The sequence below is a fragment of the Sturnus vulgaris genome, chromosome 1 (genome assembly GCF_052056855.1).
Source record: "Sturnus vulgaris isolate bStuVul1 chromosome 1, bStuVul1.hap1, whole genome shotgun sequence".
Lineage (NCBI taxonomy): Eukaryota > Metazoa > Chordata > Aves > Passeriformes > Sturnidae > Sturnus > Sturnus vulgaris.
The window spans coordinates 96,401,385-96,426,511 of NC_142243.1; the positions used below are offsets into that span (position 1 = coordinate 96,401,385).

The 25,127-nt window shown below is 39.3% G+C and overlaps 2 protein-coding genes across 6 annotated transcripts in view; one reads left to right on the forward strand and one right to left on the reverse strand.

The window, feature by feature from the left end:
- TEX10 (testis expressed 10) overlaps positions 1-13,838 on the forward strand; it is a 54,778-nt gene extending 40,940 nt beyond the window's left edge. For all 5 annotated transcript variants that reach the window (XM_014875169.2, XM_088172113.1, XM_014875172.2 and 2 more), the window contains 4 exons: positions 9,191-9,271; positions 11,696-11,877; positions 12,803-13,013; positions 13,602-13,838. In XM_014875169.2, the coding sequence (XP_014730655.1) occupies positions 9,191-9,271; positions 11,696-11,877; positions 12,803-13,013; positions 13,602-13,715 (588 nt within the window). In that variant the 3' untranslated portion in view covers positions 13,716-13,838. The remainder of the gene's footprint in view (positions 1-9,190; positions 9,272-11,695; positions 11,878-12,802; positions 13,014-13,601) is intronic.
- Positions 13,839-14,723: 885 nt separating this feature from the next.
- INVS (inversin) overlaps positions 14,724-25,127 on the reverse strand; it is an 83,305-nt gene continuing 72,901 nt past the window's right edge. Inside the window, exons 13-17 of the mRNA XM_014875154.2 lie at positions 24,490-24,791; positions 22,365-23,169; positions 18,105-18,337; positions 17,070-17,150; positions 14,724-14,979 (exon numbers count right to left, since the gene is read on the reverse strand). Coding sequence (XP_014730640.2) covers positions 14,864-14,979; positions 17,070-17,150; positions 18,105-18,337; positions 22,365-23,169; positions 24,490-24,791 — 1,537 coding nt within the window. The 3' untranslated portion in view covers positions 14,724-14,863. The remainder of the gene's footprint in view (positions 14,980-17,069; positions 17,151-18,104; positions 18,338-22,364; positions 23,170-24,489; positions 24,792-25,127) is intronic.

A 25,127-nucleotide genomic window follows, 5' to 3' on the forward strand; every position in this document is an offset into this window, starting at 1 on the left:
AAGTCCTGCCGGGTACTGCAATGCTGTTTGAGGTGTTCCCAAACAGCAAGCCCAGGTTTGCTAGGGTTTTTTTTCCCCATGGAATTTTCTGAACAAAAAAGTAGGGGCACCTTTTCAGTAGCTTGCTTTCATGGTGGAGAAAAATGAAGATATTCTCGCCTCTGATCTGGTAATAATGCTGACATATCAGGTTGTGTTACAATGAGAAGCGATCATTGGTATTGAGGTAACCACTTCCTTTTACGAGTTGCAGAATTCCATTCATTTTTTTCACTTGTCTGGTTTTGATTTCAGATGCAGTCATAGATATGGTAAATGACACATTAACAAACCCATGCTGAAGCTCTTCAGCTTTTAGATGACTTTTTTCTCTGTGTTTAAATATCTAATACATTGTGTTAAGTTTTGAGGAGTTTTATCTTTTCCTTGTACCATTCTCCAACGTCAGACGTGTTGACCAATATGCTATATAATGCTCAGTTTCTGAAGAAATTATTCTGGGGACTGTAGTCCATTAGAACCTTGGGATGTGGAGTCTGGGCAATTTTTTAAAACCAAGAAGGCAAAGAAGAAAGAAAAAAGAGAAAAAAGCAGGCTTGGTAAAAACCTTTCCACTCAAGATTTGCCACAAGCTGCACAGGAGTACTTTCTGTAGATCAAGTAGTTTTCACTAGGTACTGAACAAGGTGATCTGCTTCAGAAGGAAAAAACAAAAAAAACCAACTAACTAAACAGCAACAGCAACAAAAAGACCCCAACCAAAAAAGCAAACCCCAGAGTTGCAGGCTCTGGGGAGAAGAAAACTGCCAGCAAATCATGAGGCTCTCCTAGGGTGTCTGGAAAGACAGTGTGATATGAGGGTTCTGTTTGTATTGAGGGAGGTAGGCTTGGAGACTGCTTTCTTCCAAGTGGACAACGTGTGATAGAATTTTGGAGTTAAAATATTTTTGGCTGTGGCAGAAAATTGCTTTATTTAGATAGAGAAGTGCTACAGGAAATAATAAACCCCAGCTTGAATTAGTCATGCTTTTGGTGCAATTTGGTATAGTGCAGAGCTTCTGAATGCTAACCTTTCATCTGTTCCCTTGCTGGATAAGGAAGTTTATGGTGATGCTGTAATGTTAAGCAAAATGTTTGTAGTAATTTTAAATACCTGCTAAATGAGAACAGTGCTTGTTGGCTGCAGACCAGGCCTCTACTTTGTGTTGAGAATTTTTTAAGTGTTCTTATTATATAGTTGTAATTCAGGATTTCCTCTCAATGGAAAAGTATTTTAATGTGAGTGAAAATAAATAAGGAACTCTGATGGAATTAGGATTCGATGGCCCGGTTTCTTATTAGTAAATGATCAGATTCCTATTAGTCCTTCCACCATCTTCTTTCATCTCTTCCACCTCTAGTTTTGTCTGAATCACTGTTAGTTTTTAGCTCTCTGCTGAAAAGAATAAAGTTGCAAATACTAATTCCCCGTAAGTTCTATGCATGCTAGAGATGCAAGAGAAAAAGCAGAGTGTGCCTCTGGAGAAAGGACAAGTTCTGGAAAGGAAAAGAATAACTTGAGGCATTTTCAAACAGCAGTTTGGATTTCTGGAGTGTTATTATAGCCAGGGCACCTGGTAGCATGTGGATGATAGTAACAAATGCACTTCTGATAGGAAGTAATGCTTTTAGGTAGTTTTTAACAAAACCTGGTTTGAGATGGATATTGTTTGTAAATTTCTTTTGTCTGGAGAGTGGTAATTGTAATCACAGCAATATGAATTTTTTTTCTTTGGAAGCTTTTAAATAGTGATTTTCAGTTAAGGAGCAATGCTTCAGAAAAGTGTCTCTTTAAATGCTGTTTTGCATAGCTCTAAAGGTTAGTCTTCATTATTTGTCTGAAAGAGATGTTAAATGTGGGAACTTTGGTTCCTTTTCTGGAGGAACTTCTGCTTAAAATTACTTCTGTCTTGTTAAAGCCAATTATTTAAAATCACCCCCCTGTAGCTGAAATAAATGGGACTCCAGAATAAATGGTTGCAGCCCGAGGGAAGAGCTTCAGCCTTGGCTCATTTTAACTGTGCCCATAGTGTTTGTCAGTGATATTGTTCACTCCCCTGTAATTGAATTGCTCTGCCAGGATCGAATGAAAAAGTGCCCACAGAAATGAAGAGTTTAACAAGGTAACCGTGTATACATGGTAATTTCTGTTGTAATATTTGATGTTTGTGATGGTTGAACATTTCAGAGGGGGGAAGCAAATGATAATTTGAGGGTTTGCTTGAAGTCGAGATTCCAGAGCTTTATTGAGCACACAGCTGACTTGAAGAAATAAAATAGTCAACCAATTGTTTAAAATGTTTAAGAATAAACACTAGGGAAGGTCAGCTGCTTTTAAAAGCAGACTTGAATTCAAAAACCTTGAGATGCATGTAGTGTAATACACTAATCCATGTCAGAACTCGTTCAGTCTTATAAGTGAAATACAGTTGGGAAGACTGGATCTGCATAGATGTGGTATGAAAAATTACAGCAAATCAATAAAGATAGCAAGTCAGTGCATATTAATTAAAAGCCCTGCAAGGATGTTTGTTTTGAGACGTAAACGGTGGTATTGTAGTGCTGTAGCTTAACTTGAAGCAGAGATTAATGCTTTAAAAAAAACCTCAAAAAATGTAGATTTTGAATTGAAGTTCCTGAAAGACTTCAACTTGTCTTTATTGAGATTTACAAGTTAAAGTTACACTGGGGAGAAAAGGCAGCTAGGGGTAAATAAACTTCCTTCTAAATAAAATTCCTTCTAAGCTAGGAATATGGTACAGTTTTAATCATCTTAAAGGAAGACAGAAAAATTCTGTATAAGCCCATTGGTATTTAGTAAAGCTACATCCTATCCCAGCTTTAATATTTAGAGGTGAAAATAATTACTTTCTTGGATAGTAATCCAAAGTCCAGAGAAACAGAAGAGAAATAATTTAAGTAAAAGGAATACCTCCTAAAATTAATAAAGCTCTTTTTCAAAGGTCTCTTTCATAAGATGTAAAACTTAAACCAAACAAAAAAAGCACCAAAACTAGCCCCTACCAGGAAAATACAAACAGTAAAACACAAACTTCAGAAAACCTAAGCTGATCTTCAGGTCAGTGCTCCACTGTATCTGCATCATATACTTCCAGTGTATATTTTAACACCTTGGAGCAGGGAGCTCACTGCAGGGTTACTGCACATAACGAGCATGAATTTACACCTCCACAGGTACTGTGTATTGTGCTTTATATTCAAATCCTGATACCTAACCTAAATTTGCTCAGAAAGAGGGGCTTTGTGGGACAAGAGCTAAGTGTAGGGGTTTCTGTGTTTTCAAGCCCTTTTGTTTGGCAGAAGAGGCAGGCAGGTTAATTTGGAGACTTCAGCATCAGATGTTCCTATGACAGTCCTGCACCTAGTCTGACGAGGAGGCATTCAGAGGAGGAGCACTTGGCTGTGGTGACATTTTATAGCAGTGAGGAAGCTGCAGAGCTGTGAAAGAAGGGCATATTATGGCTGTGAAAGGACACCACAAAACAGCTTTTGTTTCATCCTTTCTTTGAATTTAGTTAGTAAGATGGCTCTGAGACGAGAACACAACCTGTAATGTTCTTCAGGTATGGCTTTGTCTACTCTTGGATAGCACAAGCTTCAGGTTGGCTGTTGACTTTCAATCCTGGTTTGGCTGATAATAGTATTTTCAGAAATGCCCCTCACTTAGAGAGCCAGGGTGATTGTCTCTAGCCCTCTCTGCCTTGTAGCACCAAATCTTGCTGGTATCCAGACTTGAACACATGATCAAGTTGTTGCACAGGTGAGCTGTGGTGCTTGCTATTCAGATATTTGTGTCCAGTGGCAAAGAAAGATAACTTCATTTAGTTTAATTGATTCTCAAATATAGATTTTGTATCAGACCCCATGACAGCCAAGAAGCCTGCAGCCAGGCAAGCATCACAGTTAGGAGATGCAAGATGAGTTTGTGTGCTGCAGTTACCTCTTTGTGACCAAGACATGAACTGTGTGTCATAATTCTTCTAAGTCTTTGGAAATACCAAATCTCTATCAATATGTGAAACACCAGATATGTTCTTAAGCACTTGTAATTCTTAAGTATGTTTCTGTATTCTCATTTTGCTACCCTGAGTGTAAAATCAGCTCAATAGTGTCTTTTTTCCCCTTGTTGCTCACCTGTGTAATGTTCTCCAGCAGACTCTGTTCCTCTTTTTGGCTGTTTCTTTTTTTAACTTACTTTTTGTTTTGTTTTATTGTGAATGTGTAGGGGTTTCATGTGAAGGTTTTCATGGGGTTTTTTTTCAGGTTTTTTTTTCTGGAGTCAGTGAATCAGGAATATCTTTCACATCCGCCCCTGTGAGCTTAGCCAAGGCAGATGAACAAAGATTTCTTGTTGTACGCAGCTTTCTCAACAACTCAGGGCACTGTTAATATTGCCCTGTCAAATCAATTTATTTCAGAGAGAGAAGCAGCACCTGTCAGGGGAGTACAGTGTCTGATAAGTGAGGGTGCTTCGGGGGAGCTGGCCAAGCTTCATTGCCTGCCCCATCACCTGAAAACTTCTCGTTTTCTACGCTCCGCACTAACATGTTACACTGGATACAGTCCTGCTCCAAACAGGCATTTCACGAGGGCTGGGGAATTCACCACAGAACAGCCTGTTACATTTTAGTTATCCATGTCTGAGGTACATGACGATGTGAGTTGAAAAATATATTTTAAAGTTCACCTTAGATTATAGTATCTGGTGAAGCCAACTTTCTTTTTTTAATAAAATCACTTTTCAGGGAGTCTGAACTGCCTTTGGTCTGACTCCACACAGTGGCTCGCTAAAATACTTGATCCATTATCTTTCCTGCTTGCTTGGGTTCCTCTCTGTGCTCATGGTTGTGTGTGTCTTCAAAGGAAGGTGAGTATTTTTCTTTGAAAAAAGAGTGCTTTGCAGCATGATTAAACTTAAAATAATATGAAAGTTTTCTCTGGACAGTTGCTGATAAGTAGTTTCCTTGAGACTTTGAATCAGGATTTTGTCACGTTACAGGAAGCATTGAGGGAGATGGAACAGTTCAATAATGAACAAAACATTAGTGTCGGTTCATCAGGTGTGCTTGTTCTGTTGCCATGAGGGCTCACACTAAGACTGGGCTTCCTTGGGTCATCCCAACTCTGTGAGAGCATCTTAGAGATGAACAGCATTAAACTGATGAATTCCTCTGATTCTGCATTAGAACTGTGAAAAGCCTGTGTGGGATTGCATTGTCAGTCAGGGTGGTTGTCAGTGGCAAAAATGCTTTTAACTCATCCAGTTGAAGTAAAATACTCCATGGTGTCAGAATCTCCAGAAAAAACTGGGTCAGGCTGTGTTTCTGAGCGGCCTTTCCAGCCTTTCTTTTTTTTTTTTTAATTTGTTTGTTTGGGTTTGTTTGTTTTGTTTTGTGGTGGGTTTTTTGTTGTTTTGGTTTTTTTCTTCCCTGTTATGGTTGGCTGCTGTTGGCGTTTGTCTTCAGTGTGGCAGACAAGGAGGCCCCTGTAGCAGTGACTTCCCAAAGCAGGAAAACCTGGAGCTGCAGTTGTGTGGCTTGTGATACTTGGGCTTGTCTGATCAATAGGGTTTTTTTTTTTAAATCTGCCAATGGATTACAGAGCCTGTAGCATTTGCTGCATAATGCCAACAGATAATCCCTCTGTCTAAGTGAATGCTTTTCTTTAAGTTAATTTATTCGAGTGACCATTCAAAATTAAAAAGAAAATGAAAGAAAAAAACACCTCAACAAAATGTCTAAGCCTAAGCCAAACCTGTTATAAAATACTTGCCTCAAAAAGAAAAAAAACCACCCCTCCTTGATCAAAAATGCCTATTCTCAGTCCATTCACTTCAGGATTGTTCTGAAACAAACTACTCTGGCTTTGGTCCAAAATCAATCTATGAATGTGCCAAAAATGTGATAAATGCTAATCAAATGTAATGTAATGAATCAGCTGTGACATTTTATTATGGAAATTAAACATCATGCAAAACCTTGCCTAAGGAAAATAAATTGTCAGGGAAAATACTAATTTTCATGTGATAATTAAGTTTTCTTTTCCTTTCATTTCCATGTCTAAAAACGTTTCAGTTTCACTTTTTATAAAAGGCATTCCGTATGAAAGCCATTTTAAGCAAGATTTAATTTATGGAATTGAAAAGAATTGCCTCTCCTACTTAAGGAGGAAAACAGAACTGATATAGGGAATGGTGATTCTGTTTTGAGGGTCAGAAAGATCTAAAAGATTGAAAAATCGACTTTCACTTTACCACAAGTCTTCTAAGGAATTATTCTGCTGTCCAGTGGTATGATGTCTCTTTTCCTTGCCAGTTTGGGAAGAATATTGAGTGTGGATGTATCATACCTGTAATAAAATGCTCCTACAACGTGTCCTCTCAGGGAGAGCCTAAGTGGATGGTGAGCTTGCTCTAGGGATATAGTCCTAAGGGTGAAATGTTAATAATGAAACTGTATTTTTGCTGGGTGGGCCTGGTGGATTTGCCTGCAGGGTCTTTAGCTTGTGGGTCTGTACTGAAACAAAAGGGATCTCTGCAAGACTGAGTCTGGTGTGATGTGCTCACAAGCATATGGCAAACGCCTTTGTAAACTGCCTAAGCTCTGTCCTATGAGCAACAAAAGTCTCCTGCATTTTCCCCTTTCATAATCACGCTTCCCAGTTTCCATCTGATCTGCATTCCCAGCCAGCCATGATCATTGTTAAGTTTAGTTGTTGTTTGGTTACATTTGTTTTGGTGCAGCGCTTTTCGCTACTTTGTAAGTGACAATAAGAACCCTTCTTGGGTGTCATTCTGTCAGCCCAGGCAGGTTAAGTTCTTTGCACTGGCACTGGTAAGACAGTATCTCTCTTTGTGCAATTTTTCTGTGTCTGGTTTGAATTTGCCTTTCCTGAAAATGAATGGCTCCTACTTTGCACGGTATGTTAGAAATGGTCTAATTCTAGGTAAGATCTTACAGAGTAATATTGGAGAGATGATCCTTTATTCTGTCTGAGCGCTTCTATTGGGATTATCTTTATTTTTACATCCTGAAGTAACATTTGCCCATTTCGTGGTTGTATCACAAACACTTGTCATCAGCTGTTACAGAATTTCCTCCTCATTTTCAACTAGTAAAGCTCATAGCTGCATGCAGAAGTTTTTGTCAGTCTCCAAGCACATGGCCCACCACTTTCTTTCATTACTTTTTTTCTGTAGCTGTTACTCATCAAACCTGTGCGATCTTTTCCATAGGTTAGTCCAGTCCTCCTGCCTTGGCAGGGTTTCTCAGCTTGGAGCTGTCATCCAACAGTCATTTCATCAGTGCAGCTTTACCTTTTGTGTAAGTGCTGCTCATTAAAATACCAGGTCAGATTGGTGTCACAGTTTGTCCTTGACATGACAGTCCCCAGTAATAACCTCTGTTGCAGCTTGACTTTATTCCTTGACACTACTAATAACACAGATGTTTTGAGTTGATTTCTTGGGATTATTCCAGAGTCCTTAATATTTTATCACTTTCAGTGACAAAAGCCCTACTATATTTAGGATGGTGTATTCAGTTTTAATAATATTGTTTCATTATAAAGTAAATGTATAGTAAAGGTATTCAGTGCAAGAGTATCTATGACATTGTCTTTCAAATAGTCCTTCTAGTCAGATGAAACACTTGCACTGCACCTGTGATACTGATTAACATGAGCTGTGTCCTGACAGCCCAACAATGTGATGTTCCACTAGGCAGATGTGTTAAGGATCCCCTAAATTTGACTTGCATAAGCAGGGCTAAAAACAGGCATGGCATGTAATTTTGGAAAAAGCTGAGTGCACCTCTGTATCGCCACAAATGGTGCTGCTTGGCCATTTCTGATTAAACTACCATTGGAATCCACGTTAGTTAAGGCTGAGTTTTCATACCACAGGACCTTGAGCTAATGGTTCTTTCCCTAACCTTTCCCATCCTCCAGCTGCAAATATCGTGGACTATTTCTTTTGACACAACATGTTGCTATGTTCCATTTTGTTACTCTCTCATTTTGGTGTCTTGACTGCCTGATGCAACTAAAGTTTCAAAACCAAAATGCTACCACAGAATTTAATCTCTCAAGTCAGATCCTTTTGTGCAAGTTCTCTTTAGATTTTGAGTCATGAGGCATCTTAGAGAAATGCGTATTCCTTTGTTGAGATATTTGTAAAACTCATGGACTTGAATTCTTTCATCCTTCAAACATCTGATCTTGGTATTCTCTGATTCCCTAAGCACAAAGAGAAGATTCCATTCCTCATGTATTGGTTCGTCCATCTTCCTTGTCCTTAGCAGGACATCACAATTGCTCATGGTCTGATAATGCACTTGTGCTGTGCATGTTAACTTCTCCAGAGACTTTACTTGTCACCCTGGTGAGATAAGCAGTGAATGTGAACAGAGGGCATCCAAGCTCTCCAAGTAGTTTGTGAATTACTGGAATAGAGGAGAAGGAAAAGAAGAGAAAGCCATCTACTGAGGATTGCAGTACAGCTTACCAGCAACTCTACTGGAGCTCTGGTTTCTATATCCAGGAGACATACAACATTTTATGGTAGTTTGCTAGTGCCTGATTATATAATCACCAGAAAGTTTTATGTAGTTTATAAAACAAGATTTTCCATTGTAATATTTCATTTTGTATCATTTTCGGACATAACATTTTTGGTACTGAAGAGGAAAATATGTTGAAAATGGATCTTTGCTACATTCTTCTTTGTTGTATTACTTTTCTGTTTCACTGTGACTCCTCTGTTTCATGCTTGATACAGTTATTTGGGAAGTTTTTTTCTGAAATTCTTCAGCTCCAAGGAAAGGCATCTGGAGGCTTGGTGTGGCAGTCTAGCTTGATAGAGTATTTTTGGCCTTCTGTCACACAGATAGAATGCAGAGCACCTTTTCCAAAAAAACCTAATGGTGTAGACCATCATATCATTTCTTTAAGCACAATTTATGTTGACAGTGCTACTCTTCTAGACTGTAAAGAATCACTACTTTGAGACAAAGCTGCTGCATGTCCCTGTAGGTTCTTTGGATTTAGATCTGTCAGCAAAGTATGACTTCACAGTGAATGACTGCTGGTTGCTTTTGGAGTCCTTAAATATAACTTTGTTTTATTGAAACAGGTGATCTGTCACAGCTTGTCCACCATACCTTCACAAAGTCAGTGTTTTGACATTCTCCAGACTGGCATCTGTAAATATCTGGTAAGTACCATTTTGTCTTCTATGTTAAAACTTCCTTGTGAATTTGCTAACAGTCTCATCAATCTTCAATTCCACTTATCCTGTATTTCATATCTAATTTCAGCATTTGCAAAAACTTTAAACAAGATGTGGAGGAGTTTAAAAAATACATAATAACTGTTGGTATCTAAACTTATATAAGTAATTTTGCTCAGATTTGTGAATACTTCAGCCTGTCTTCAAGGCAGTTTGTCCATAAATGAAATACTTCTTGGTTTGGTTTGTTTTTCAAAAGAGTGACCAGCAGCTTTGGATGAGGTTTTTTTACCTCATCTATGTATGTAAGTGTCTAAAGTGCCACGAAGATAGAGCCAGGTTCTTCGTGGTGCTGAGCAATAGAAAAGAGGCAACAGGCAGAAATTTATGCTCAGGAAGCTCCACTTGAATTTACTGTGTGGGTGGCTGTGCCCTGGAGCAGATTGCCCACAGATGATGTGGAGTCTCCCTCAGTGGAGATACTCAAGAACTATCTGGACACAATCCTGTGCCATGTGCTTTGGGATGACTCCGCTTGAGCAGGGAGGTTGGACCAGATGACCCCCTGTGGTCCCTTAAACCTGACCCATTCTGTGGGTTTTGCAGCCTGCCTTCTAATTCTGAATGTGCCTGAGCTGAGGATGGGGATGGCAAAGCCAGAGCCGGGTAACAGAATGGTCAGGGACAGAATCTGCAGTTCCCTGTGACACTGCCTGATGAGAGGGAGGACCACAGGGTCTGCCCCTGCCCTCCTGTCAGGGTGGATCTGTGATCTAACCAGTGTCTGCCATTCCCTGTATGGAGACATACTGAGAAGTTACTAGACTTAAAGCATCCATAGGGACGCTTACCTATAACCATAGTCTGAATTTTTAGGAGTGGATGTTGACTTATAAGCCTTTTTAAAAGTTGATTTATGTTCTACTCCCCTGTCCCTTTGAGAACAAACCATTAAGTGGGTTTTTATGGTTGGCAAGGCTGCTGCCCAAGGTTTCCAGCTGGCTGATGACACCTCTCAGGGAGCAAAGGCACCGTGGAGGCAACATGCTATATGGGAACTTACCTGAGCAGCCTCATCTACTGGATTTGTATAAATTGAAATGTCTCTGCTCCTGTCATCTTTCTGACTGGCTGACCAGCATATTCCATTAGTAGTATTGGCTCAGTTGGTCTTCAGGATGGTTGTTTATATCCATCTAGATCGCTGCCATTATTTCTTATTTATGTTTGATCAGGAAGAATGATAATCATTTTAATTGTTTGGTGCCTCAGTGTCCTGTAGTATTCAGCAGGGTCATGGTGACAACTGCAGTCCCACCTTCTGTCAGGCAGGACCATCATCATCCTCCTGCCTCTGCACCTGACTGGCACAGGGTCAACCTGGGACAGCAACCTGTGCTCGTGGCCTTGAAATACACCCAGTGTCTTTGGCTGGAAGGATTTAAAAGTTTCAACTCATAGTTGTTCTGTATCTCTTAGCTCTCACAAGTAATGGTATGAATGAAATACATTTCACATTTGTATTTATTGATCTTTTTTCTAAACATTTCTAAAAGAAACAGCTGACTTTTGTTAAGTGAACTAACTCCCTCTGTTCAGCTTAAAACAATGTACTTGCAGGTGAGCAAATTAGACTACTGTCGACTTCCTTAAATAGTTTTTTAAAAGTAAATGGTGCCACACTGCAGTGCATTTTTTTTTTATGGCTTTACAAGAAAAATCTAGGGTACTTAACTCCATAGTACGTCAAAATTTAAACTGCTTTCTAATTCACTTCCTCTACAAAAAGCAAAAATTTTTTCTAAATTATTTATCATGCCTATAAAATCCTTACTCAAGATGATGTTCTCTCTTTAACAATAGCAAAGCACCACCCCACTTTGGGCTCACCATATATTTCATTAGCTTTGTTTTACTTCGGTTCATAAAGCTCCTGTTGGGCTTCAAATGAGACTTACCCTGGTGACAATTCTGTAGAAGCCTTCCTTTCTGTAGCACAAATCAGAGTTTGTTTCTACCTCAGTGACTGCTCACTGCCATTTCAAGACTTGAAAGGCCTTCCCAGTCCCATGATATATGCTTAAAAGGAAAGACCTGTTCTGCCCAGAAGATTGTTTGTGCTTGCACTGTCATTCAGAGCAAGGCTCAAAGCAGTGTTGTGTTTTTCTAATATGTTTGAGATGAGTGTTTAGAAGGGATGGAATGAAGATGTCAATTTAACCTTCTGTTGGTTTGGGTGGCAATTTATTGGGAAAGCGGGGATTTGAAAAAATGCAGTGGTCTGTAGAGTTTGAACAGAAACAAAGTTACACATGTCACCATAGGAAAGCTCTAGGTTTGCTTATATCCCAGCAAAACATCTTTTGTATGAACTTGGGTTGTTGTTTTTTTGGTCTCGTTTTAATACAGGTTGGATTGGTTGTAATACCCGATAGCACAGCTGGATCTGTTCTGTGTGCCATAAATAAGCTCTTGGATCAAGCCTGCATCATAAGTGAAAACCTGCACAGGTTCTTGGCCTCTTGTTGTTACAGTCTTCTGTATTTTCTGCTAACTATAGACAGAGAGGATGCAGAACATTTACAGAAAAGGTAAAGCTGCTCTTCTTACCATCTTGTCTTTGCAGCCACAAGTATTTAGAGATGTGAAACGAAAGGATACACCCCTTCCTCCCTGAGTTTCTCTTTCTTGTCTCTCTTTTGCTTACTTTAAATCAGTACTTAGATTTAAGAAAAACTCACAAAGTTACAAGGAATTACTTAAAACAGTAATTGAAGAAGGTTTAATCTCAAACTGTTCTACTTGGATGTCAAAACAATCCTGATTTTGTCAAGTTGGATATTTATACCTTAATCTTTAACCTCAGCTTCTTTCATTAGATACACTGAAAAGCACCATGCAAAGGATTTGGCTTTATGAGTACATACTCTTAACTGATCTGATGTTTCAGTTTTAAAACTTCTCAGGCATTGTTACACAGACTGCAAAGCCATTTGATTTAAAAAACCCAAAAGCTACACATAACGAATTGAAATATATTCACTTGAAATGCAGAAATGTCTTTAAACAGGTCAGACTTTCATGGAAAAGTTGTTAAAACTTCCTGAAAATTCAAAGCCCATGTCCTCCTTCTCCTACTGTATTTAATGTCTTGCATATCACAAATAGCTGAGTCCATTATTTAATTTCTTATGAATATTAAACAAAGATTCAGGTGTATTTGAAAAGTGACTGAGACAAAAACCTCTTTGCAGCTGCATGAAGTAGGAATTGCATTGCGTGAGAGATTAAGCAACATTTGTACCTTACCAGTACTGTACAAAATTTTGGAATATTTTCAAGTTTGGCATTTTCTGGTACAGATTTTCTGCCTTGCCACTAATTAAGGTGAATGCAGTTGGTATGATTAAATCCACAGATGCAGGTTTCCTTGTACTGCCATGCACCCAGTTCACAGAAGCATCCTTGAAATGTGTGTCCTCAGTCACGTCAACTTTGATTATCCTTTCCCCTTAGGGATATGCTGTGGAGATCATGCATTTCTGCATTAGCACTCCTGCCACGGCTACTGAGGCTGATGCTGCAAAGCCTGCAAGTGAGCAGGATCTGTCGGGAAGAGCTGCCCGTTGTTGCTCAGTTGCTTCGCTTACTAATGCAGCATGGGCAGCTCAGGAGCCATATGATCACAAATGAGTTTCTGGTGCAACAGATCATCAAGGACATCATGGTATGAAACTTCTTCTTGTTCCCTGGGGACCATATGTATGTCATGTTTATTTTAAAAAATCATTGCAAATGTTCTAGAAGGGCTATTTTCAAACAGAGGCGGTGAAAGCAGATGTAAGACATGGCGAGGTTCTCTAACCTCCAGGTTAGGAGGGGGTTGTTTCCCTTTAGTGTTGAAAATGCCACAACCAGTTCTTGTGGTGTTCTGCCATGTTGTTGTTGGGTTTTTTAAGCAACCTACATAATCGTGAGAAGAGGGAATGCCTGGGCCTGAGCTGGGGTGGTCTGTTGGTAGCAGTTATAAATTGCAGAATTGCAAAGTGAGCCACTAATTAAGAGTAAGGAAAGCACATCTGGTGTTAACTCTCACACTTAATGTAATGACTTAGTGAACCCAGTTGTAACACTTTATTATTTGGGCTTTAACAGACACACCATGTTGAAATGTGTAAAAGAGAGGAATAATGTCACTGTGCAGCAGAACAGAGCTGTCTTGTACATTTAACAGTGCACCTGATTACCTGTGAAAACAAAGCCTTTTGCAAGTGCTGTTGGGGAAATTGAGTTGTACCTGTTTTCTCCTTTCTAGACACTGAAGAGTGGTGAAGTTCAGGAGCAGTGGCTCACAGACCTCCATTACTGTTTCAACATCTACCTTGCCTCTCATCCCCAGACACCTGGTCCTATAAACACAGTATATTGAAGAGGTCAAACTGCATTTATTGTAAAGCATTTACTTCTATTTAGTTTTGAATGGAAGATGTTGGAACAAAGCTTGTCAATTTTTTTGTAAGTGAAACAATAAAAATTTTACAGAGAACTGCAATACCTCTATTGCCTTTTTTTTCAAGCAAGGAGATGTTACTGGAAGGTATTTTAGTAAAATATGGTGACCATGGTGAGAGGTGTTAAAGAAAGTCCTACTCCTTGATGCTGAAGAGCTTGCAGAGAAACAGACTTAAATTGACTCTGCTCATCTATTATTTTGAAGCATCACATTATTTTAAAAAACCCAAAATTGAGTAGTCTCAAGTAGATAAAAAATAATTAGAAAACAATATGCTTTAGAGTAACATTTTTTATTTTTGCTGAGTTCATATTTTTAAATATTTTGTGCAAGGTAAATACTGTACACTGCAGCAGCTCCAAAGCTATGAAAAGAACTATTTGTTTTTCTAGAGTAGGGCCCATCTTTTCTTGCTTCTGTATTTAATGCACATAGAAAAAGAGTTATTAAAAAATCGGTGATAATTTCAAAGTGTAGAAAACACAGCCCTAATAGTTTCCAAAGGTTGTGAAAGCAATTTCTTTAGTGTTTTTTGTCAACATGTCTACATTTCCTTCCAAATCCATAGTTAGCTAAGGACCCAGTTTCTTTAGTAGAGAAGTGGAGCATGAAGGCTATTCTTCCATTCCTGCTTGGATTTTAAAATTAATTTAATGAACTTGAGGTAAAATTGAACATTGGTCTCTCAGAACTGCAGTATCTTTAGTACAGATTCCTTCTTCTTTGAAACTCTGTTTGAATGTGTTCATCAAAATTCCTACTTTTTGCAATGGAAAGCTTTGATTACCCTTACAATGTTATTGCAATACTGGGTTTAGTGCTTCATTTTCTGTCTTCAAATGCAATTCAGATTTCATCCTGTGTTGGTAAAGAAATTAACAGTTGCATTTAAAAACCAGTTTGTACACAAAATGAGTCCAGCTCCTTAGAAGTCTGCTTGGCATGTAATGCTGTGATAATACAAAACTGAAAATGTTCAAGTTTAATACATCATAGATGGCTTATACATTATGAAAGATAACAGCTGTACTGGAATGGATTTTAAATTCCAAACATTGTTTTGCTTAATGCTTGAGTCTTGTATTTTTTGGTTTTGCAGCAGTGATTGGTCTCATGTTGTAGGAAAATTGCCTTGATTTTTCCATGTTCTCCAGCAAATTAACACACTGTAGGTTGCTCACTGTAAAAGAACAAAATAGTTTTGATGAGGAACTCTAATGGGTGAAAAGCAGCTTCATCTACATTGTGTTCTAGATTTCATAAGCAGTGAATCTCCTGGGAGCAGAGCATGCCTTTTTCCTGGTAGCTCACTGCTGATTGTCTCTCAGGAGAGTTTGGTTTCTGCAGCACTGGGTACAGCTTGTGTGGAACATTGATGATGCTGCTGCTGCATCTGGGACTCCAGCAGCCTCCCATGGGTGTAGCAGGGTTCACCCCCATAAATGAATGTAGGGCTCCAGACTAACACTATACTCTTGGCTGAATTTGCTGAAGAGCAGAAAGAGATTGCTCAACACAATCTTTAGCAACATGAGGTAGGCACTGGGCTCTTTCTAGAAAGTCAGGGCTAGTAGTCCAGGGCCTAAAGCGAGTGTTCTGAATTGCTCATGCAATGTTTTTATATTTCCTGTAATGTGCTACAAATAATGTGTGTTTTCCTTTCCCAGGTTTGTTAAGATTTACTGCAAACATTTCAATGCTTTATCCCATTCTAGCCAGGGTCATCCCAAGTGCAAATCCAAATGTTTCATTGAAGGTGTCAACTCAGCATATCTTAAAGACATCTTTCTAATGCCAAGAGTTGCAAAACCTGCTCCTTTGCTGAACACACTTTAATGTCCACAGTGAAACAAAGAACCAGGCTGTCTGGTTCTGCTGCAGAGCACCTCTCTTATAGTGCCACTTGCTGAATTGACAAAAAGAATCTACTTAATTTAAAAAAGCCTATTAGAACTAATTTCAAGCTCTGAAATGTTTTAATGGTAGCAATCTTAAAGGGCCTATTTGCCAGAATATTCCAAAGCACTTACTCCATGCCTGTATATCCCATCCCTTTTCTACCTGTCATCTGCCTTACTGAACGTTTCCTTTGAACACCCTCTGTGTATCCCCCGTTCCAAAGTGTTTGACTGAGTTGGGTGTCAATCCCCGTTACAGATTTGTCACTGCACGCTTCTTCCACGAGCTCTATGAACATTAAAACTTGGGCTGCCAGTCAGCCTTCACCTTCCCAGATGTACCTTCAGCAAGGGAAGAATGAAACTGAACAGTCCATTCTGACCTACTCCAGGCACCTACGTCAGAAACGGAGTATCTGGCATTAGCCACTGACAGCTCTGAACTTTTCCAACAAACGTAATGTTGTCATGCACAAAGGCAGGCAGATGAAAAACATGTTATTGTCTTTTAAGTAAGGGCTAAAGTTCCCTGAGCTCCTATTAGGTGAATAAAAGTAAGTAGTGTTCTAAAGGAACTGGGCAGAGTTCCTATCACTAACCTATTCGTCACCAAGTTATGAAAGCAAAGGCCACTCCAGCCTCAAGAGAAAGGCTTTTTATTTCAGAAGACAGGGAGATCTGTTGTCCTGAAAAGTTAAACGAAAAGAGCTAAAAGCTCTTTTAAAATTTAGATTCGTATCTGCATGAAGAGGTGGCAATCAAACACCTGTCTGGTCATGCCTCTTAATTAAAACAGTTCTCAGACAGTGAAAGAAAAAGGCCTCTTGTCTCTATGTGAGGCAGAAATTCACCTACAGTTCTAACAAATGCAAGGATAGGTCCACTGTCAGATTTCCTTCTGACTTCAGAGTTGTGTTAAACTACTTGGAAAATGTATTTTACTTCCCTTTGCAAATTACCTGCACTCCTGACTCCTTGAAGCAGTTGCTGTGTTCCCATCTAGCTGTGGCCTGTCTGACTGAGGTGTAGCACAGCCAGGAACACCAAACGCCAGTGGGGCACTAAACCTTCACGTGGTGAAGCACCAACATTCCCACAGCTCCCTACCCCAAGTAAGTCCGTAATACACTTTAAAAAGTCTGACAAATGGCATTTAGTAAAGAAGTTTTTAATCTAAATTACTCAAGGATAGAAGTGCAGTGCTCAGTTAAGCCCAAAAGTGGTGAAAGGAGTGTGCAATCACAACAGTTTAGCAGTAATTACATATTTTGATAAGAGAGCCCGGTCCTTAAGCAGATTGTTTTCTTATCTAAAAAGAAACCAATCTCAGGTATATAAATATCAAAGTATGCTTAAAATGGATGTGTCCTACCTGAGACCAGCTGCACATCAGAAAGTTTCAGCTTAGAAGGAGGTCTTGTTGACTGACACACTTTGCCTTCCTGAGAACGTCCTTTAACAAACAATGTGAACAGCTCTGTGTTTATCACATAAACATGTGGTTGTGTATAGCTACAAACTGTTTCAGTACGTTACAGCATTATTTTATCCTAAAAATTACTTTCATTTTTTTATGAGGAAACTCATGAGACATTCCATATGACACAAAATCGTGACAACCACAACTGAAATTTAACTAATACTAAAATACTTCTTACAGTTGTTATTAAAAAAAATAAGGAAAATAAATTTATTAGTTTTATTTATTTTATCCTTTTTGGTTCTCAAAGCTACAGAGCCATGACAGAAGTGACTTACCTCCTGCTAAAGTATACATAGTTAGCACATCCTTACTCAGTGATTCACACTGTAAAGGAACTCTAGGTCTAGAAGCAGCACTTTACCTATTCTTGAAGCTGCATTCCTTTGCACCTGCACATTCAGACACAGTGCAAAGCAATGCAGAATTATAAAAGACAATTTTGCTCTTGCCATAAATAGACCACTTATCTTCATACAGAAAGTTATGAACATTGAACATGTTCTTCAAATGAAAATATTTTTTAAAGAGTAACAAGCAAAACAAAAAGTTTAAACCAATGCTTTAAAAAACCAAACCATGATCCAGGTAGCCATTCTGCATGGATACAGCCAGCTATCCCCAGCCTAACTGCTCTGTTCTCTTTCCACATTGATATATGTGAGCAGATCTGGCAACTGAATTATTTGATTGCTCAAGATCTGTGCTGAAACAATGCTGTGTGGGGATTCAAACAGCTTTAGCAGCAGCCATTTTAAATCACTGAGTTGTTCGGTTTTTTTAATCTGCAAGAGAAGTACAACTGCCTAGAACACCTGAGGTTCAGACTAATTTTTATAAATAGTTGAAATTCTTAACAATTAGGTAAGAAGTGCATAGATGAATACGCTCTGTTATAAAAATAAATTATAGTGAAAAGAAAATTACCATATATCTGCTTTAGGATGGACTGCTTGCTGGTTTTTATGGCTGAGCTGGTTTTGTTTACGGATTTCAGAGTTTTACATGAAGGAACTGATTTCAGAGGGCTATGGTTCAGCTGCTTCTTCCAAGCAACCTGAATGAAGAAGGCAGCTGCCTCTTGTCTCCATTTGTCTTCATCTTCCTTGCACTGCCGCTTAGCACTAAGGAGCTGAAACAACTCCTGTCTTAGCTGGTAACTAGAGAGCAGAAAAGAGAAGAGCACTTGTTTTAGGTGACCTGTTTTAACTTCCATGCTTTCCACGCATCAGTTCACATGGTGGATTACATGAGTAACTGGGAAAACAGAACTCCCACTGATGTGCTAAGTCACTTGGATGAGAAATGTTTGTTCAGAAGAAAAAGTAGGAGTTGGGTTCAATTTTGGATGCATCCATTATTTCACACAGTTAGTAAAGATCTGGCATTACAGGTATCAAAAGTTACAGTGCTTCAACATCAGTTTATCAGCTGCTTTATACATAGAAAATCATCAGAACACAAAACTATAAATATTTATGGTAACAGTATAATCAGTACTGCTTCCTCATTTTCACTATAGTCACAGCTTAGTAACACCAAACTTTCTCATCTGCCTTAGCACTTCATGTCCTCAGTCAATCAGTGCAAGAGACAAACCAAATCTGCCTCCTGTGGGTTCAACTGCACGTTTCCTCCGCAGAAAAGTGAGCTGCTCTCCACTCGTCCTCTGAAGATGCTCCCCTCTCCCCTCACCTTGTTTTCAGCAATCCGTGTTTTTTTCCTTCCATTCAAAGGCTCCCTGTCTTCTGACCCAACCTTGCCTCAGCTGCTTTGATCTTACACACAGTCACAGCCCCCTGCGAGTGGCAGCAGCAGATTATCTGTCCCTCGCACTCTGGTGGCAAATGGCACCGGCAGCAAGGAGTTGTTTGGGGTTTTTTTTTTCCGCTTGAATCGGATGTAAGTATTCAATTGGATATTGGCTTTTCACACTCACAAGTCAATTAACTGGCTTAGCAATTAACTCTGAATCCTCCCAGTACAAACCTGTCACAAATGAGCATTGAGTAACACTTGTAAAATATTAATTATAAGTGTTTGGTAACAGGCCAAAACACATTGATCATCATCCCCTCTGGCATTCAGAAAGGCTCCTACTGCATGCCCTGGTAATGTGAAGGAGGAAGAAGAGAGGAAGAGATGTTTTTTTCTGTTGCTCCCTCTGCAACAAGTTCTAAATTAAAACAAAAGACAACAAGCCAGATACAAATTGTTTAAATATATGTTCTGAGTCAATGAACTACATAATTCAAACAAAGCAGCAGCGATATACAAAAAATGAGTACATAAAAGCACAATAGAATGCCAAAGGGGGATGATATGCTTCGTTACAGCCCAAATAATTTTAAACTTCCAATAAGCTTAGCAAATTACCTCTGTGAAATTTGCTGGGTGAGACAAATGTATTTAATCTTAATTTAGTGAAGCTTCAGAATTCAGGCATGTACTGTTATGCAGCTCATTAAAGTACATAACAAATGCAGGCAGCAACTGCATCTTGTCAGGGCCTGCAAGTTGTGAAGCATGGTATGAATTCAGAACAGGAGTATTACTGAGACAGAGGGAAAAAATGATCCAGTTTTCTTAAATAACATGCCACTTTTAACTTTTTAACGGGGTAGAAGAGGAAAAGAAAGTGAAGAGGGAGCACAGTTACAGTGACTTGCTAACATAACTTGAGGTAAGGATGGGTTAAGTGAATACTTAACTGCAGAAAAAACAATTGGGGAACTGTTTTATACTGGAGCAGAAAAGAATACTAAGCTACTCTCTTGGAATTCAGTAATTACTGCCAGATGCCTTTGCTGATACAGTGAAATGACCCATTCATAGTCACTCCACCTTTGCACCAAGCTGTGATTTCATGTTTGCAGAGAACTTCTGGTAGTTTTTAGCAACAAGAAAACAACTGTGAGGTTCTGACACTGAGAAGATGTAGGCAGTTATCTGTAGAGCAAGTGCACATTGTTTCAATTCAGCTCTCAACAGATCATTCTGATCCTAGTGAGAAAAAAGGAGAATGGGACCAAGTTTGATACATTATCAATCTGACATGCTGCCTTAAAATATACCCGATGCTTAGCCAACAAAACTACTGCACATAAAAGTGGAATATCCACGTGCAGAACAACAAAGCTGGCAAGTGGTATTGTCAGTGATTGTTACAAAAACTCTAATGTTAAAAACCACTGCTGGCCAAAGTATGCACGCAGCAATTATATATTAAAAATATACAGCTTGATTCCAGGGGGAGAACAACAGTGACAGCAACCAACTTATTCGAGCTTCTGTCAGCTCCCTGTGGGCCCTGGAGCACGGTACAGGTCCCTGCGCCCCCCAGGAGAGAGAACACAGACACAGAATCTGTAAGCCTCAATGAGCAGGATAAGCAATTAACCTTTGGCAAGCCACACACCTTAGAATACACTTTTGAGGAGTACATTTATAAAGTTTGCAGATTTGGGAATTGAAACATTCTCTTGAGAATGGCAAGTTTAATACTCTTAAGTAGACCAGTACCACTCTGCTGTTGTGTTTGCCCTCAATAAGTACATCAGGACTATAAAATTTGCAGAGTGAGACAAATGCATTTAGCTCTAATTTAGAGAAATTCCAGAACTCATGCATGTACTTCTACATGTTTCTAATGTAGAATTACACAATAACATTGTACAGTTTTACTTCTGTCTACAAGTACATGATATTTACCATGTGCAAATTTAGAACAAAAGCAAACACAGGACCGTGGAAGAACTGCCAATCTAACATCTCCTGCAGCCTTGCAGAATTTATGATCTTTGTTAGTGTTCTATGAGTTCTTGCAAACAAAACAAATACATTTATTTTTCTCTCTTTAGTATTTAAATAACAAATGTAACTTAAACAATCTTTAATTCCCACAGTTTCCTAAATGCAAACTGTTAGTAAGTGCATGCACTTGGAGAGAACGCACACCATCCCTGTGTCAGCAGGTGGACAATTTACAAAGGCCTATCCAAAATCTGTAGTGTAAATGGAAAGCAGATTTCTGTGCAGTTAAGTCAGCTTAATGCATGGCTTTGGATCCCAGTTCTTTTGGGGAAATTTGCACAAGGACTCGCTTTCTGCTTTGTCTTAAAGCCATGGCACATGCCTGTCCCTCTGTAAGGATTTTAAACTGGTGTTGAGTGAAAGCAGCGGAGCCAGCAGCAGCATCACTTGCAGATCCACTCTCCTAACCTACCCCTGGCTTCCTTTAACTTTTGGTATCCATGCGATTTGAATACATAAGACAAGAACTTGGGATCTACATGAGAAAAGAAGGCAGCAGGGAGAGCAGAAGTGGTGGAACCCTAGGAGAAAAAGTGGCTGCTTTTGCTTCAGTTCAGAGGAATATGGCATGGAATCACAGAACCACAGAGTGGTTTGTGTTGGAAGGGATTTTTAAAGACCTGCCATGGCCAGGGACATGTTCAACTCAGAGTCCCCCAGAGAAACTGTTAAACTAGTGAGAGACCTGGAAAGAACATTAGTAAGCATAAGCAATTTATAGTTTTCTGCATCCAGTAAAATCAAAGAAAGTTTAAATATAAACAATAAATAAGAATAATTTGCATATTATATACTTCCCTTACATACTGTTCCTGCTCATTTTGATAAAAAATTAAATATTAAGGTCCTTTTAGAATGACTGCATTTCTGAGACTGAAACTCACACATTTAGGAAAGCAGGATAATGCTGTGGAAAGCATTCTGTACATTCTTCTGTACAGAAGTTGTTCCTGCTTAATCAAGGTATTCCAGCTATCTTCAAGTTTTGGCAATGAACACTCAAAGCTCCCAAATATTCCGTGGTTTATCTGGTTAAATGTTAGGTCAGAGCACAATTCCAAGTATGTCACTGAACTCCAGTTTTAGGCAAATCCTGATTTGCACTCTCTAAAGAAAGACCAGAGCTTGAAATAGAAGTTTAATGATTTCTCTGATTATTAAAAGTCATCACTTACCTTGCACTTTTTATGGACTTACTAATGCAATTCTACGCAACTGGAACCCACTTCCCCTTGTGTGGAGAAGAGATTATTAACTGCCTCATTTAGCACTGGCAACACTGTAAGCAAAATAAAGCAGGCTGCCAAAAAGCCTGGTTTCATTTACATCTACTTGTATCTCACTGTTCTCTATCCACTGACACAGTAATCTTACCTTCTCCACGTCCTCTGTATGACTGTGGCAGCGTAGTTCTTCTTCCGAAAAAGCTCTTTTCTTTTTCTTTCTTTTTCTATGATCTGCATTCGAATCTCTAAAGGGATTAGTTCAATATTTGTACTTTGCCCTGGAACAGAACATAATTGATCATCTGCATTCCTGGATCCAATTATGCCTGTTTTTTCCAAGTTCAAACTGTCATCAGAAGCAGAACATGTTATTGGGTTTCTTGGCACAGTCCTGGTAGGTTCTGCCTCAGCAGACAATAATGAAGAGGCCTTTTTTGCTATTTCATTGTTTCCCACTTTGACAGTTTGTTCTACAGCATGCAGGCTGTCATTTCTGGTGCTTACAAACACTGTTTTGGCGCTTCCTGGTCTACTAGAACCAGCTGGTGAACATCTCTTATTTACCTCTTTATTTCTGGGTTTCTGCTGGTGCCTTTTGCCTTTGGAAGCGGCTTCACCCAGCTTTGAGTTTCGCGCCGTTCCAGCGGCGCAGCCAACATCGCAGAAGAACACAGCCCTTCCTTCCCCGTGGTCCCTCTTGCCAGGGGGAGGCTGGCTTGGATCCCTCAGCTTCTCCCCAGCACTGGCAGTCCTACAGGTGGAAGCAGAAAGCCTCCTGCTCCTCCGAGCACAGGCACCCGTTGTGTCGACAGCGTGTTCCTTGTGCTTTTCTCCCTCCCTTTCTGCAGCAGCTGCAACCTGAGGTTTCACTTCAGTTTTTGTTCCCTCGTTTGCTTTGCCACAATGGAAATGGACACAACTTGACTTGCTTTTGATGTGTTTCCTCAGTGAATCTTTAGAGAGAGGAATTGAAAATAAAATCAGTCTCTAACCCAGCAAAACATAGTTTATGTCTGATTTTTTTGCTCAGTTACCTTTGGGGCACAGTAGGACTCACTTAAATGAACAAAAAAATGCAAGCAGGAAGAATCAGAAGAGGACACGATTGCCTGTCACAGTAGAGACCCAAACGCCTTCATTTGCTTAATGTTTTACAAATGGCTTTCTTTCTAACATTACATTTGAGTTAGATGCCTGAAAAACTCCTGCTCTATCCATGGTTTATCCTGGCACAGGATAACCCACTGACCGAGGAAACCCAAAGCACTTGGCTTCTCAGTACTTCCCTTGACATCCTGAATGAAATTATTAAGTCTTTCCTATTTGTCCCTTGCTGCTGTGTGATCACTGCTTCTAAACACTCTGGTGAGGGTGACTCAAAAGCCAGACTGGAGTGCAAAACTGAGAAGTCCCCATCTTCCATCCACCTTTCATTCTGCTTGGAAATTAACAGAATGAAAAAATAGACCAGAGAGGATGAAATGTAACAGACAGGATGTTAAAGGGTAGGTAGGAGGGAAAAAAGAAAAGAAAGACATCTTTGATATACTGTCATTACAGAAAAATCATCTGGATCATCCAAAACCTGGTGAAACCATGCTATATTCATAATGCCTTTATAGCATACCCTTTTGACTGGATAAACAGATCAGAAAACACTCAACAACTGAATCACAGTTTTCACAGCCCAAAGGGTCTAAATTTATATTAATTCCAATAAAATGACCAATGAAGTCCATTAAAGTTTGGGTCACAAGAGGGTTGATTAAAACACCTAATGAGAACTGACCACACAACTTCATGATTTGATCCTTGTGGTATCAACTTTCCTGGCACCACTTCAGAAACAAAAAGAGAATGCATACCTAAAAAAGGCATAGCATTCTTTCAAACACTGACTGTTTGGATTGAGAGAGAGGATAAATCTCATTTAAAAACCAGAGCTACCATTTGTCCATTTACATTCTTTATGTGCACCATATATATGTCAAATATCTTTAATTTTATTTTCTCTGAAGAGTGCAACTAACAGAACAATTGCCCACAGCCTGTTTTCAAATATTCTAGATATTTTTATAGACACTGTAGGACACTATACTGGTGTTTTCCACTACTTCACCCAGAGTAAAAGAATCTGTATCTAACTCTACCCTGCTGCATACATTGCCCAAAAGATGAAAGAATATGAAATCACAGGAAGACAAAATTGGTATAAAATACTGCCAAGAAGTGGACAAAGCAGATAAACAGCAAAAATAAACAAGATCACAAACCTTGCCTGATCTTATGGCCTTGGCTCTGAGGCTCTGCTGACAGGCAGCTCTCCTTTGGGGTCCCTTTGTCATGACCAGCTTTAGGTGAACCTCTGCTGTTTCTCCCTGGCTGGATCTGTGAAGCATTGAGGGACAGGAGCCTCTTGCTCTGTGTGTCAGCTGCTTTGCTGAGTAACTGGGGGACACTGGTGGCCTTGTCCCGATTTGCAGGATTCTGTTGTACCCGAAACTTGCTTTGTTCCACATTCTGCATCCCTTTCTGCAGCTTGGCTTCTTTCCTCTTACTTTCCTCTTCACGTTTCCTGCAATTACAGTCCATACCATAAGAATTTTGAAGATTAAATCTTGGAAGCATATATCTAACTTGAACACACTCCTCTCCAAAAATGTGACACTGCCACAACAAATCCTTGACTTGACATCTTTTTCGTGAGAAAAGGACACATATTGCACTGAAATGTCTTAGCTTGATCCAAAACAACAACTGACTTGCAGCTACAGCTTGATGAAGGTTAAGTCCTTGTCAGCCAGCTGCCCATTCAGTTTGCAGTTGTTTTGACTGATCTTAAAACACTCACTTATTGAAAACAACTAAATTTAGGAGGTTTTATAAATATACAAAGATTAAAAGCAGGATT